General features: G+C 39.0%; 2 protein-coding genes across 2 annotated transcripts; one reads left to right on the top strand and one right to left on the bottom strand.

The window, feature by feature from the left end:
• Positions 1-2,358: 2,358 nt before the first annotated feature.
• LOC101166083 (cytochrome b-c1 complex subunit 6, mitochondrial) lies at positions 2,359-7,535 on the bottom strand. The gene is made up of 4 exons (XM_004078894.5): positions 7,378-7,535; positions 7,008-7,067; positions 2,761-2,922; positions 2,359-2,672 (listed from the first exon to the last, which is right to left on the bottom strand). Exons 1-4 carry the CDS (start codon positions 7,423-7,425, stop codon positions 2,640-2,642), a joined length of 303 nt encoding a protein of 100 aa, XP_004078942.1. The 5' UTR covers positions 7,426-7,535; the 3' UTR covers positions 2,359-2,639.
• A 121-nt stretch (positions 7,536-7,656) lies between these two features.
• Positions 7,657-13,717, top strand: nsun4 (NOP2/Sun RNA methyltransferase 4). The gene is made up of 8 exons (XM_004078942.5): positions 7,657-7,813; positions 8,248-8,473; positions 8,567-8,708; positions 8,779-8,933; positions 9,028-9,188; positions 9,275-9,399; positions 11,436-11,568; positions 12,312-13,717. Exons 1-8 carry the CDS (start codon positions 7,718-7,720, stop codon positions 12,453-12,455), a joined length of 1,182 nt encoding a protein of 393 aa, XP_004078990.1. The 5' UTR covers positions 7,657-7,717; the 3' UTR covers positions 12,456-13,717.
• Positions 13,718-14,398: the final 681 nt, after the last annotated feature.

Here is a 14,398-nt window from a genome sequence, read left to right as displayed (position 1 = left end):
GAACACCAGACTGCTAATGAAGACCAAAAGTTTATATTTTATTCACTGCAGCACATGGTTAAAAACACCTAAGTATTTGCACTTTTATCCTTTTTAAATGAGCTTATTTGCCATTTGAAGCTTGAAACAGATGTAACAGTGGTTTTGATGGTGGTATTTTCTCAGAAGTGCATCTGAACAGCAGGGCTCCGGTCTGTTGAAGGTTATGTTTAAAAGTTGCAGTGTAAAAAAAGATAAATAAATAATATGGTCATAATGTCATCAAAAACATCTGGAAAACTTGGAGACATTTCTGTGCAGATGGGATTAGGCCAAAGGGCTTTTCATTGAATGAACTGCATCGATCACATCGGCTGCATTAGTAACTGTTATAGTTATACAGTACAGTTATGCAGCTACAGAATGTTATTTAATGCTAACTGATGCTTTATCGTGGAAAAGGGAAGCCATAGATGAGACGTGTGGTTCAAACATTCTAATTTATAATCACAGGCTTTATGTCCTTGCTAAATAAAAACAGGAGACCTTCTACTTCTACTCTATTTCTGCTGATTCCCCTGTACTTGGCCAGGGATTCCATTTAGTCTCGTAATTAAAATGCCCACTCTGATGAAAATTGGGGTTTCGGTGTTTTTATCATGTTCTTGTGGCATTCTTCTGATGATGGACATGCATAAAAAATAATTTAGCTTTAAATAGCATATCTGAGAATAACTTCAAACTTTTGTGAATTAAGGAGTCGAAATAATGCAGTTTGAAAAAGATCGTAGATATGATTTAGAAAACACGCTGGGCGGGTCATCAGCTCCCTGCTTCGCTCCATTCTGATGCATCCACTTGCAGACAAATACATCCATGTACGTCTTTGTTTTCCTCATCTGAGCTGGAATCTGGATCAAAACTGTACGGCTGGATAGCTCCAATATTATTCAGTTTTTGTTGCACTGCTAATGTTAGGTTGGGGTTGTGAGGGGCTGTAAGAAAGCAGGAGAGCGTGTAAACATAGTACTCTCAGTAACTGGGAGGGAAAGGGGGGAACGAGGCTGATGCCCACAATTTAGAGGCAACATTCTAATGACTTACTGCCGCTCTGTGGAAACTATGTCCTAGAAAACTACATGTACATGTTTTTTAATTTTTGGGTAAAAACAGCAAAATCATAATAAAAACCACTGGGAACACTTAAAAAAGATGGAGTGGGACTTTTAAACGAATACAATTTTTTTAAATTTTGACAACTTTTCAATTGCTCAGTGCAGTTTAAAAGGAGTGCAGGACGATGAAAGCAGAATCCCAACACGACAAAGGTATGAGACCCAGGATATGGGGCAGGAGGGGGAGCACAAGGTTGTGTCAAGGTCGGGCGAGAACTGACCAGATGAGCTGCATTATGATACAACGTAGTTAGGCAGTAGAACTTTGATGTATCCAAACGCTAGGCCTGCACAATATACCGCAAATTTATCGTTATCGCAATATCCAGCTCTGCAATATGCATATCGCAAAAGACAGCGAAAATCGCAATAAATAGTAAATACAACCTTAATACAACCTTATGGCAGCTTGAAGCATTCAACCAATAAAATAAATCTCTTAATGCATTAGACCAATCGCATGGACGCCTATTATGTTAGATGTTTGTCACCTATGTCGACGATGGTCATTTGGAGTATAATTTTTAAACTGTTGCAATGAAATGGGAATGATGTTTTTGGTTATTTTGTTATTTGTTTATATACCGCAAATTATACCGTTATCGCAATATTAATCTCTAATATCGCATATCGCGAGTTTTCCTCATATCGTGCAGCCCTACCAAATGCTGTTTAAATTATTGCATTAATGCCCCATATATCTTGATTTTGGCCCCTCATCAAAGCAGGGATTTAATCCTGAGAGCCAGCTCTGTTACTTTAGCATTTTAAATTATCTGTACTTATTTTTAGTTTAGCTTAGCACATTCATCAGCTGTTATTGTCACAGGAAGGAGACGCAGATTTTCTTTTGGCTTGATGTTGCAAACAAAATGGATGAATGGAATAAAATATCAGGAATTCACCAAGTTCTTGCGAAAATCTCATTTTTCAACTCTGTCCATTCCGCCTTTTACTGATTTCTCCCTTAAGTATTCAGATCTTACCTGTCCAATTTTATAAACATTCCTAATTTATGCATTCTTTGCAGCATTGCTATGTCTTTGTGGTCTCAAAATGTCACATTCAATACATTTGGCCCCAAAGATGCGTAAAAGCAGAGAAACGGAAGCACATTTCCGTTTCCCGGACCTCACTAATGGCCACAGTTCCTAATATCAAAAGCAAAGTTCCTATTATTTCACTGAAAAAAGGAACAAACAGGTAAACCAAAGATAACCTTTATTACTAGAGTTAGTCCATATACATTATCCTGAGGTGAACTCTGAGTGAGGGCAAATAACTACATAAGGATTTGATAGTTCAGGAGTTTCTTTGAAGACATTTAAATCAATTAGCACTGACTGTAATGTAGAAGAATTCTTTCATTGGGTACAAAAGGGCGTCACGCACTTCCATTGTGATTAAAGACAGACGGCTGATTATGTCTGTGTTTGAGGTTCAACAGTTCGTAAAGCTGCACTGTGTGTCAACGGAGGAGGAAGGTCATTTCACGTTGTGGAACAGCTTGTGTGCAACCTGCAAAACAGAAGGGGAAAGGCAGGAAAACGCAGATTAAAAAAAAAAAAGAGCCCAGAATTCTGCTGGTTTGTCAGCGTGCGCTTACACAATGGTCCCGGGCATGCAGGAAGTCGAAGAGCTCCTCTGTGCAGTCTTCCTCAGTGTTGGACCTTGAGCTGACCCTGGCTTCACACATTTCCAGACGCTCCTTAGCGTGCACACAGTGCTCGGTCTGCTCACATTTTGATCGTATGGCTTCTAAGGGATCCTGGAAGACAAACGTTTTCTGATTTGTTAAAAGATAACCCTCAGGAGCTAAAAAATATTCTTCCTCATAAAGTGCCGACCTGTACGACAGAGCTTTAGGGCCACCCAAAAATAAATAAACTTAAGATTTTAAGTCGTAAATTTGAGAAAAAATCTCGTAAATTTAAAAGTTTTTTTTCCTCGTAAATTTACGAGATTAAAGTGGAAGTGAGCATACAGTGCAGCAAGTGAACGCCACGCAGCAGCAGACAGACTAAACTCAATGGAACAGGTGAGCTGAATGTTTGGAAGCGCATTTGTTTGATTTAATGATTTATTAATGTTTTATTTATTGATGGGTGGTTTGCAGGATCTCTGCAGCTTGATGATGAAGACAACGGCATCCCTGCAGCTGTTCACTTGAATCCTTTCTTACTCCAGCAAAGACCAGATCTCTACGTCTGTGTGATGCTTCCGTCTGAGGAATAGCACTTTTTTTTGGCATTTTCAACGTTCTAATGCTAATATAACAGATTATTTTCATTCCTTTGTTGTTTTATGTTGAAACGGGACGTTTCATCTGGAGGAGGGGGCGTATGTAACACTGTTTACTTCCGCATTGGTGTTGGGATGACAGGTTCATGACGTAATGTGACAAATGAACTTCAGGTTATGTGAATGAAAAGGAAAACAAAGGCTGCAGTGGTCCTCTACACCCAAACGTGTCTCTGAGCTCCTTATTTTACCGATGAAACTCCACTTTACCGACACTGAACCCCGGAAAGCGGAGTTTCATATGTAAAATAATCTGATTTTGAGTCGCCAAAAGGTTCAGAATCTTTTTGTTTTAAACCTATAATAATTTGGAAATAAAGCTTCACAAAAGGCTCCACATATTTCATCTTCAAGCTCCGATAACGGACAACTTTGGTGTTTGTCCTCTTTAATCTATGACTTTATAAAAATTTGATCTATGACTTTATAAAAAAAATCTCGTAATTTAACAGTTATGACTTTCTTTCTCGCAAATTTACGACTTAGATTTTTAAAAAATATTTTTTTGTAAACTGGCCCTAAAACTCCGTCGTAGGCTTAGAAATGAATAGCAGGACAGCATTTTTACCCCTATGTATGTACAGCCAGGAGGATGTAAATATATTACCGTTCAAATAAAATGAGGACAAAATGTTCATTTTTGTGCCTTTAAATCAGTCCGATAGGGTTCATGCACCCATAACAGCTCAAGTCTTTTCTGTACAATAAAACTTGGATAATATTGAAAACATTTCTGTTAAAAATTTGGGACTTAAAAAAAAAAAAGCTCTATATATATATATATATATATATATATATATATATATATATATATATATATATATATAAAAAGCTCTATATATACCAGGAGGGGAAAACTATAAAAATAAGAATAAATGTTAAATGCAAAACTACCGTTTAGATTGAAACGTTGGAATGATTCTTTCTCAACAGCTTGAACAATTCTCCTGAGCCCCATTAGTGACTAGAAAGGGAAAGCTGAGTTTAGTCTGTGTTTCAACTACACAAATGCGCAAAACTTTATCGAAATTCTAGAAATGTTGAAAAAAACCCAACTATTTCCCTGTTTCCATTAAATCATAATTATGGGAATAAACACAAACCAACTCAGGTGATAAGTCATTCAAACACGGATGTGAACAATACTTGGATTTACAGCAGATGCATTCAAATCTCCGTACAACTCATTGCAATGCATGGAAGACATGGAGGATGTTTAGAGATGGGATTTATTTATTTTAGAAAGCTTTAAGTCTCAATGTTCATGAGATCATTCAGTCTCTCCCAGTATTAGCTCCACTCCCGCTGCGAAAAAACAAAAAATAACAAAAAACGCTTTCTGCCGCGACATCTGTGTCTCTGTGAGCCACATTAGTTCAGGAGAGGAAAAATAAAAACAGGAATCAAACTACAGGATCTTTTTAAATAATCGCTCTGGCTGGCTGGCGCTCCGTCTGCGGCCCGCCAGCTGCCTGGGTGCCGGCATAACAAGAAAACGTGCCCCGCCACCGGGCATTGCAAGCTGCTACGCAAGGATCCAGCGGAGCAACCGAAGCCTGGCGACCTGTCCAGGCTGTATCCCTCCTTCCACCAACAGTAGACTGGACGGCTCCGGCAACTCTGCAGCCCCAGTTAAGAAAATGGATGCAAACTGTCTACCTGTGCAGAATTGTTGGTCATGTGACTCATCTAATTTGAAAAAAAGGTCTAAGAGAAAAATATTTTTTTCAATAAATGCTATTTTTTTTCTCCAAAACTGACGTGTTTTTCAATTAAGCTAATTTATTATCACAAATCCAATTTGCGCAATTCCATAGCCAATGGAAACGCAGCGGTCAAGTGGTAGCAGCCTGGAAAGAGGTGGGGACTCAAAATAAGATCCTGCTTGTTTGGCGACAGCAGTTGCCATAGTTCCGATGATTCATAGCGGCTCGCACCAATCACTGTCGCCTGGTTTCAAAATGTCGGGACCCGTATCAGGAAGCAATGGTGAGGAATTGGTGGTGTTTCTACCTAATCTGTGACGGCTTCCCGATCCGTCTGCGCATGCACAAATATTACGTCACTTCCTCCATAGCGGTTTACGGTCAGGGTTTGTCTTTGGCAACAATAACCTCTTCAAATGTTTAGAATAATGAAAAAATTTACTTTAATGCTGAGAAAAAAATGAAAGAACAAAAGGTTAAGCTTCAGGACCGCAAGATCCTGCTAAGAAATACAAACGTTTTCTTCTTCTGCCTTGTTTTATGGCAGTTTACCCCCCAAAGTAGGGGGATACAGCGCCACCTGCTGACACCATTAACACGTTATTAACGGCTAAAGCGGCTGCTGTAGCCAATGAACTCTCCTTATAGTAAAACGCACTAACTTATTCTCAACATATGAAAACTAAAAACGATCAAACAAAATGACTGCAAGCCGTGGCTGTCTTTCTATCATCCAGACTTTCATTGTTGGAAATAAACAAGACAGAGTTGTTATTTTTTGGTGCTGTAATCCGGTCGCTCTCTGTTGTTGTGAGGAAAACAAATTCTTGCGATCACAGATTTCTCAGCTGTTTAAGTTAACTTTGCAATTATTTTTTGATGAATTACAAGGTTTATAATCTGGAAACAACAAAGGTATAAAATGTATCCAAGTTACAGGAGTAAATATAAATCATTCATTTTTTTTTCTTTTCATTTTCTTAACCGTTTATTCCCTTTCGGGTCACGGGGTTGCCGGAGCCTATCCTGGCCACTTGTCAGTCTGTCGCAGGGTGGAATATCCTCAATCACACATCCATTCACTCTCACACTCACACCTTTGGACAATTTAGAGTTGCCAATCAACCTATGAAGCATGTTTTTGGACAGTGGGAGGAAGCCGGAGATCCCGGAGAAAACCCACGCATGCACGGGGAGAACATGCAAACTCCACACAGAAAGGTCCCCCATTGATGTTGTCTTTTTCATGTCCCCCAGCCCGGACTTGAACCGGGGGCCTTCTTGCTGTGAGGCAAGAGTGCCAACCACTGCACCACCGTGCAGCCCGAGTAAATATAAATCAAATTGCTTAATTGTGGCAATAAGGAGGAGGAAGTGACTTAAAATTTGAGCGTGCATGAACGGATCGATTCATCCATTGTTTTTACAGTCTACAGGTTATAGGTCGTGTGGCCATCCCATAATAATTTCAAAACTTCCCTATGATATCCCTACACGTGTGTTTTGGTTTTGTTAATGTCTTTTAAAATAGGTTTTTGCACCACATTCATTTTTAGACGTTTTTTCCCAGCTGTAATGTCATCGCTTGTTGGGAGGGGTAGGGTCGTTCGCCATGCCTAGATTTCCCTCTCCCTGGGAACTGGGTGTGTACAGATTTTGAGAATGTGGTGGGGGTGAAATCTTTGCTCAAAGGCGCAATAAGAAAAAAGAACAATCTGGTCCTTGCAGTCTGGGACGGCAGCGGAACAGACTTAAACTACTTCATTTATGTATCTGATTTCTTAGCTTATAAATAAACTAAACAAGTATGAATATAATACTCAGTTTACATAATTTTCATACTTACCACCATTTCTTCCTCCTCCTCTTCTTCTTCTTCCTCCTCCTCTGCAGGTGCATCTTCCTCCTACATAAACACTAGTTTATCTATTGTGCTGAGTTTGATAAATCAAAGGACTGTAATTTTACAAATTAAGCCTCAAGAAAAGTATTTTACTCCTAACTTTTGTATACAATTTCTAACTGTCTCTACAGCAACATGCTAGTGCTTCTAGACACACTTATAGTATACAGTGGGAGTACGTGACTGAGTTGGGGTTGGGGCATGAAGCCGAACGTTACAGCTAAACTTACTCTGAGCAGCAGAGTTAGCTGACAAGCTTAAAACTTTAGCTTCTATAGTAACTCAAAATGGTGATTGATAGTACTTTTCATACCTCATCGTCCGGCTCTCCGTATGTAAGCATCTTCGTCTCAAATCCCATTTTTTTTTCCACCGGCGAACCTTCTCGAAAAGTCGGCGAATCAAACTCACGACTCGTCAATGTCCCTACTGGAGAAAGCAAGGTCGGTCACACGCCGGAAACTGCTCCGAATAAAAAAAAACTCACGCAAAATCACATTCTATTGGTTCAATTATGATTGACGTTTATGTTGTCCAATCATATTAGAGTTAAGCTTTGCCCTGGCCAATTGCTTTTTTTACGTGCAAGTGCGGAACTATGTTTTTTGTGAATCGACGGGAACGACGGAGCATAAACCGGGTTGGACCGAAGCATGGCCTTGTTTCTACCGAGCAGCAGGCTTCTGCTCAGAAAAACGACAGATGTAAGGTTTTTGACGCCCCGGAGGAACCGAGTCAAAGAGAAATGGGTACATTTAAAAACCTTTAATACAAAAAGCCGTTTGTAATGTTTGTTTAATTCTATTTAAAGAAAGTGCAAATAGAAAGTCTATAATAATTTTGATTTTACGACATAAGAGAACTATTGTTTTACTCAGCACCCACTGAAAATAAAGATTTAAGCTAATAATTATTATTTACCACCTGCTTGTTAAAATGTGTGTTATACATTACCTCAGGTTCATTTTTTTCCTTCTATTTAAAAAAAAGTATATTTATAAATTTACTGTGGGTGGGAAACTTTTTTGTTTACATTTAATGAATAAAATAATAAAATAGTATAGTTTTATTACCTTTTAGATTTACGTTATTAGACAAATACAAAACTGCTACAAATAAATAAACAAAACAGAACAGTTAAATTGTAAAAAAAAAAAAATAACATTTGTTTTGCTCTTTTTAGGCTGCGACACGTGTCAAACACCCACCCACCAGGCTGGCCCTGCAGCATTTTGACGCCACCTATGGTACCCAGCTGGGGGAGCTGTGGCCCTCAGTGCGAGTCGCCCTGTTGACAGAGAAGAAGTATGGCGCCCTGCTCAATAATTTCTCCTTTGATGTTGACGTTGGTATAACTGATCTCCAAGCCCAGAGATGTAGAGACTTCATCAGTGAAAGACATGGAGGGGGTATGTTTTGGTTCACAGCATTTGCAGTGATGTTGCTGATTATTTTCTGTGTAAAAGGTCAGAGGTCAGTTGCTACATTCTTTGTCTCTGTAGCTGAACCATCGGAGATTGGTGCTAAGAAGCAAACCAGTGGTGCTGATGGTAATGATCAACAATTGTCTCCTCCACCACTCAGCCCAAATATCAAGTGCTATGTGTTTCCAAGAGGTGATGTCACTCGATTTAAGCCTGCCAGGTGAGCAAACGTCTGAATTTTTTTTTCTGAAGGTCACTGCAGTTTGATCTTCTGGTATCTTTTACTTAAGACCAGATAGCCACGGCCTGTTGGGCTACTACCTCATGGATGCAGCGTCTGTGTTGCCATGTTTGGCGCTTGATGTTCAGGAAGGTCACACTGTGCTTGATCTGTGTGCTGCTCCAGGCGGAAAGACCCTGGCTTTACTTCAGACTCAGCTCGTGAGTGAGTGATCACTCATTTCTCTTAAACATCTTTCTTGGTCTCTCTCTGACTTCTAGTTTTCCTAATTTCTCTCCACGTTGTGTTTACCCAACAGGGTTTTTGTGTGTAAACGATGCCTCGACTTCTAGAACATCACGGCTGAGGAAAGTCCTCCACAGCTATGTTCCTAAACAGTTTCTGACAGATGAGCGAGTCCGCATCAGCTCGTTTGATGGCACCACATGGGGGGAGATTGAGAAAAACACATTTGACAGAGTAAGGCCCCACCACCAAAAAAAAACATTTATTTTGACCTTTCGGAAATTCCTGACCTGATCAGGTACTTTTGTTTTTGAGTTCAGGTCCTTGTTGATGTTCCGTGCACCACAGACCGGCATTCACTTATGGAGGATGACAACAATATATTCAGTAAAAGCAGGACTGGAGAGAGACGAAGGCTGCCACAGCTACAGGCGGAGCTGCTCCTGTAAGTTTGATTCACAGAAGTCATAGATTGGACACATTTGTACAAAAGTTTTTATTTTTGTGATTTATTATTTATTTTCCCACAAAGTTAGAGGAATATTTGTCAAACTTGTAAGGAATTACAGAAGTGGGATGCACTTTTTAAGTGCTTTATTTGTTTGCTTGAAGAAAGAACACTTTAATTTATTCTTCTTTCTGGTTGAAATTTAAATTTCCCGTATATTTTCTAGATTCTACAGTTAAAAACGTTAAATATAGAAAAATATTTCAATTAAACTTGTAATGGATGAGACTTTATTCTTAATCCTCATTTGATTTTTTTAAAGCTCTTTCCTCTATGTGCAGCTAGATAAAGTGTTGAAAATATTGGTCTAAAAAGTTTGTTAGTTCCAAATTTCATAATTACACTGTAGTTAGTGTCAGTAAATGTGGCCTTGAGGTTTATAATTTTGAGTAATACTTTGACAGAGACACAATGCTGCGTTGTTATTTTTTAAAGGGTACGAATGAACACAGCAGGTAAATTTCTTTAAATAATACAAACCAAATAAATCTACTCTGTAGCTTTGAGGGGTCAACTTACTGCTATGAAGAACAATGTGCTCCAAGAACAATCACTGTTAGAAAAAAGCTCATCAACGCAGGAGTATAAGGGAGTATTCGGACCATTTTACAAAAAAGGTTTTTATTAATTGCGTCGTAAGTCGTAGATTTACGAGAAAATTTAAATATTTTGAGAATAAAGTTGTAAATTTATGACTTTTTCTTGTAAATGTATGTCTTTTTTAAAGTTGTAAATTTATTACTTTAAATTTCTTACATTTACGACTTCAAAAAAAGGAAAATTTATGAGAGGAAAGTCAGATTTATGAGACAAGTTGTAAGAAAGTAATATTTCCCACTTTTAAAGTCAGAGGCTAAATCTATGGCTTTTTTTCTTCTAAATTTGTGTTTTTAAAATTGGAAAAAAAAAATTTGTTCAGTGAATTAATGAGAAAAAAAGCCTTAAATAATGAGAACATAAACACCAAGTTGTCTGTTTATTGAAGCCGTGCTGGAAGATGAAAGACCTGGAGGATTTTGTGAAGCTTTATTTACGTGAATATACGTTCCAGATGGTGATATTTATGTGAAATTAACACAGATGTATCACGAATAAACCACGTCAAACCCTTAAACCAATGTAAAAGCAAAATTTGGGCCAATATTTGTGCGTCAAGTATGTCATTTTTAACCTGATGTGCCGTATATGAAAGCGATGCATCGTGGTACACGCATGAAACGTCCCTTAATCATCCGTGGAACAGTTGTGGACAGCTACAAATTTGTGTATGCATCTCAGAAAAATCACGCACAATTTTGTAAGATTTACGTAATAATTGTGTATAAACCACGTAAAATACACGTAAACTGCGTTATTCTCTACTGACTGAAAGGTTTGTACAGCTCAAAACGGAATTCATGTAAACCCGTTGGCCAAAACCCTCAGCTGACCTCTGTGCACATCGACAAATGACAGATGTAGAAACTTTCATGAAGTACGTATATCGGGCGTGTTTTTTATTAAAGAGCGAATTTTAATTTGTGGAAAAAGCTCAAAATGTACGTAGTGGCTGTTTGACACGGCCTTAAAAAAACTGTGGTGCTGCAACAATGTAACAACCCTGTGTTTGCAGATGTTTTTTCATTTATTTTTCTTTGCTTCTTTTCGTTTTTTTTCTCCTGTAACACAACTGTTTTAACTGTAAAGCAATTTTTTGCAGCATCACTTTGTTGAATATTGAAATGGACATTTCCTGCATCCGTAAGGAATTCCTTATCAAAGCATCTTGTCTTTAAAGCTGTTTTTGTTCTCTGCTTGCAAGTTTAATACTAACATGGAAACTTTGTAAGTAAACAACATATTAAGAGCTAAAAAGGGCTTAAACTCATAATCTCTTTGTACTGTACATTTTATAGTTCCACAACGTTCCCATCACAGTGTCTAGCAAACAGTCCTCTGTGAATGTGATGGAATGACATCCTGTGTCCCTGCAGAGCAGGAATTCAAGCAGCTTGTCCTGGAGGAGAGATCGTGTACTCCACCTGCTCCCTGTCTCTCAACCAGAACCTGAGTGTGGTTGAACAAGCTGTTTACCTGGCTCAGGAGAACTTTGGCATTCAGCTTCAGGTATTTGAACCAAACGGATGTCAGTTATAATGTGTGGGATTAAAGCAGCGATATCACTACAAAAATAAGCAGAAGAAAAGCAGAAATAATTGATTTGACCTGTTTATCATGATGCATAGACAATCCTGCATCTGAAACTCTTGTTCCTTGTCCCTTACACACAGAGATTTCTCCACTTTTTTAAGATTTTGTTGATGTTCTTAACTGTAAATGTTGCTGTTCACCTTTCAGCATATCCCTTCAGATTTTTACCCTTCTTGAAGGTCTCGGTAGTTTGGCATTCAATTTTGCTTAGAGCATTCTATAATCTTCTTACTCAATAATTCTACTACCAGAAGTAGAAATTTTAATACATTTAATTTAGCTAGTTATGTTACAGACTCATGTAATTAGTTTGAAAATGTTATTCTAGTAGAAGAAATCCCATTCAAAATTAGGTTTTGCAGGCATTTGTTGCCCTTCTGTTATTTTGTTACAGTTGGTATGAAATTTGTAAATGAGCCAGTTTAGTGGATAAAAGTGCAAAACTTCTCAGTTTAAACCGTACTTAAGTCTAGTTTGCATTAAAAATTGGCTTCTGAGATGTATACATCTTTTAAACAATCCTTTTAAAGAATTATATTTTTAAATCCCTTTTTTTCCCCCCTGACAATTTTGTCTGTTTGTATGAATTTTCAAAGATTTGATGACCACTAAAGTCCGGACTGATTCTCATGTGGTCCTCTCACCTGCTTTTCCTTCAGGTGGTGAATCTGCGAGCCCTCACAAAGATGTTCAGCGACACCTTTTGCTTCGCTCCAGACCTCCACCTCGGGGAGATGGTCGTTCCACATTTAGCAGCCAACTTTGGACCCATTTATTTCTGTAAACTGAGGAGACTTGCGTAAAGTGCTTTGTTGGACATATTACCCATAGGAAAAAAAAACAAAGAAGGCACACAATCCGGGGCTGATGCTTTCTCTTTTTTTTTTTTAAACAAAAACAGAAACATGGAGCGTATGGAGGAAATCCCCCTCAAAGCTGTGGATTTCAAATCTTGCTTTGCTTGCAGTTTCATGTTTGTCCTCTAGATGGCCATAGTTGATCAGCAGTCAGGGTCACCTGTGCAGTCTTTGCCCGCTGGAGGACACCAAGCATTTGTGTGTGAGGGTTTTTTTTAAGTTCTGCAAAGACAATGTTTCATATTGCAGAGAATTAGCTCCTTAACTGCAGTGAAATGGGGCATTTTTTCTTCTGTGCTTATTCATCAGGTTTGATAGCTTCGGCTAATAACTTGCTTTGGCGCGGAAGGACAAGATAATGAAGCTTTCATTACTCTCCCCGGATTGGCTCCCTTCTGCACCGACATCCCTCACAGGTGAAATTTTCCCCCCGATTCGCAGCCTAATGGGAGTGCAGAGGTTGCCTCTTTTAGAGTCGCTCTGCAGATGACCCTTTATGTTGTCCTGGCCAGGCAATGTAGCGTGAAAGAGGCGTGCATGTGCTTCTCGTCAGACGAACCCACATCCCAGTGTCATTAAGCTGCTCCGAGCGGCGGAGCCGGCTGCCATCCCCACGCGGGGACGGGCGGCATCCATGCGGCTCCCAGATGAACATTAAAGAGGCAGCAGAAGGCTGGAATGGGACGACTCGCCCTGTTCTTGCTCCCTCGCTTTTTTTTTTTTTTATTCCACAGATGAGTGAAGATAATTTTCAGTGCGATTGTGAGTGATTACTGTATTACTGTGGCAAAAAAGGGATGTATCAGGGAATGCAGAGAGAATTAATGACACATAAAACTATTTTTGTATCGACTGCATTCGTCCCGAGGGCCCCGAACGCCTCTTTGCATATCTTGTGATTACCTAAACGTATTGTAAATATGTGTTTCCTATGGGCTCCTCCATAAATTTACATGTTTTAACACTCAGGAGACGGCAGACTGTTAGAGATGAGTTACTCTCTATTCTGCCTGTCTATAGACTCGTCTGACTGCCTGCTTTATTATTGAATTAGCCAATGGAGCGCTGCGCTTTTGTGTCCCCGTGTAAGCCTGTGTTGGAAAGACGGATATGATGGCTGTAATGCTCCCAGATGTGCTTTCCAATGTATTCCAACTGTTTTCACCTCGCACCACACAGAAAGACAAATAAACATTATTGCAATGTCACTTTGAGATCCTATGTGGGGTCTTAAACGGTTTAATGATTCATTTACCTGCGTAAATGGTGATCACGGTGATCAGGAAGGTGTCGGTACACTTAGAACCTATAGCCTGTTGTGTTGTTTTCCCGTCTGGAATTGGAGATAAGTGCTGTATCTGCTGAGAGAGACGATTTCAACGCTAGCAGAAACTGCACAGGGCAAATTTATGTGACAAAAAAACACAAAGTCACGCTGCAGCTGTTCACCGCATCGCAGGGATTCTCCGGGATGTGAATGTGAGCAGAGAACCAGAGGAAAAAACCTTGTGCTGCTGTTGTTTCATAGATCCAGGGAAATCAAAACTGACCTCACAACATCACCGTCTCAGAACAGTTTTAAAACATTCTGCATTACCTTTCAGATACTTCAAAAACTATAGTAAATAATCTAAAGTGACTACAAGTATTGTATGTCCATCAGAGTAACATGAGCTGGTCCATTCAGGCTACTCAATGTAATTTCTTAATAAATGAAGACCTTAGACGATGCAGAGGAGGTCAATAAGAACAAGCTAAGCCGTGTAGTAGCGCATGAGGGTCTGGTAAACTTTAATTTCATAAAAGCATTTTTTTTTTTTTTGGGATGAAGTTCCTATTTTATTTTTAAATTCAAGATGTTACAAAATCACATTTGTAATGCACAAAGC

The sequence above is a fragment of the Oryzias latipes genome, chromosome 17 (genome assembly GCF_053564925.1).
Source record: "Oryzias latipes strain Hd-rR chromosome 17, Olatipes_Hd-rR_3.1".
NCBI classification, from domain to species: Eukaryota; Metazoa; Chordata; class Actinopteri; order Beloniformes; family Adrianichthyidae; genus Oryzias; species Oryzias latipes.
This window is presented reverse-complemented; position numbering and strand designations above follow the sequence as displayed.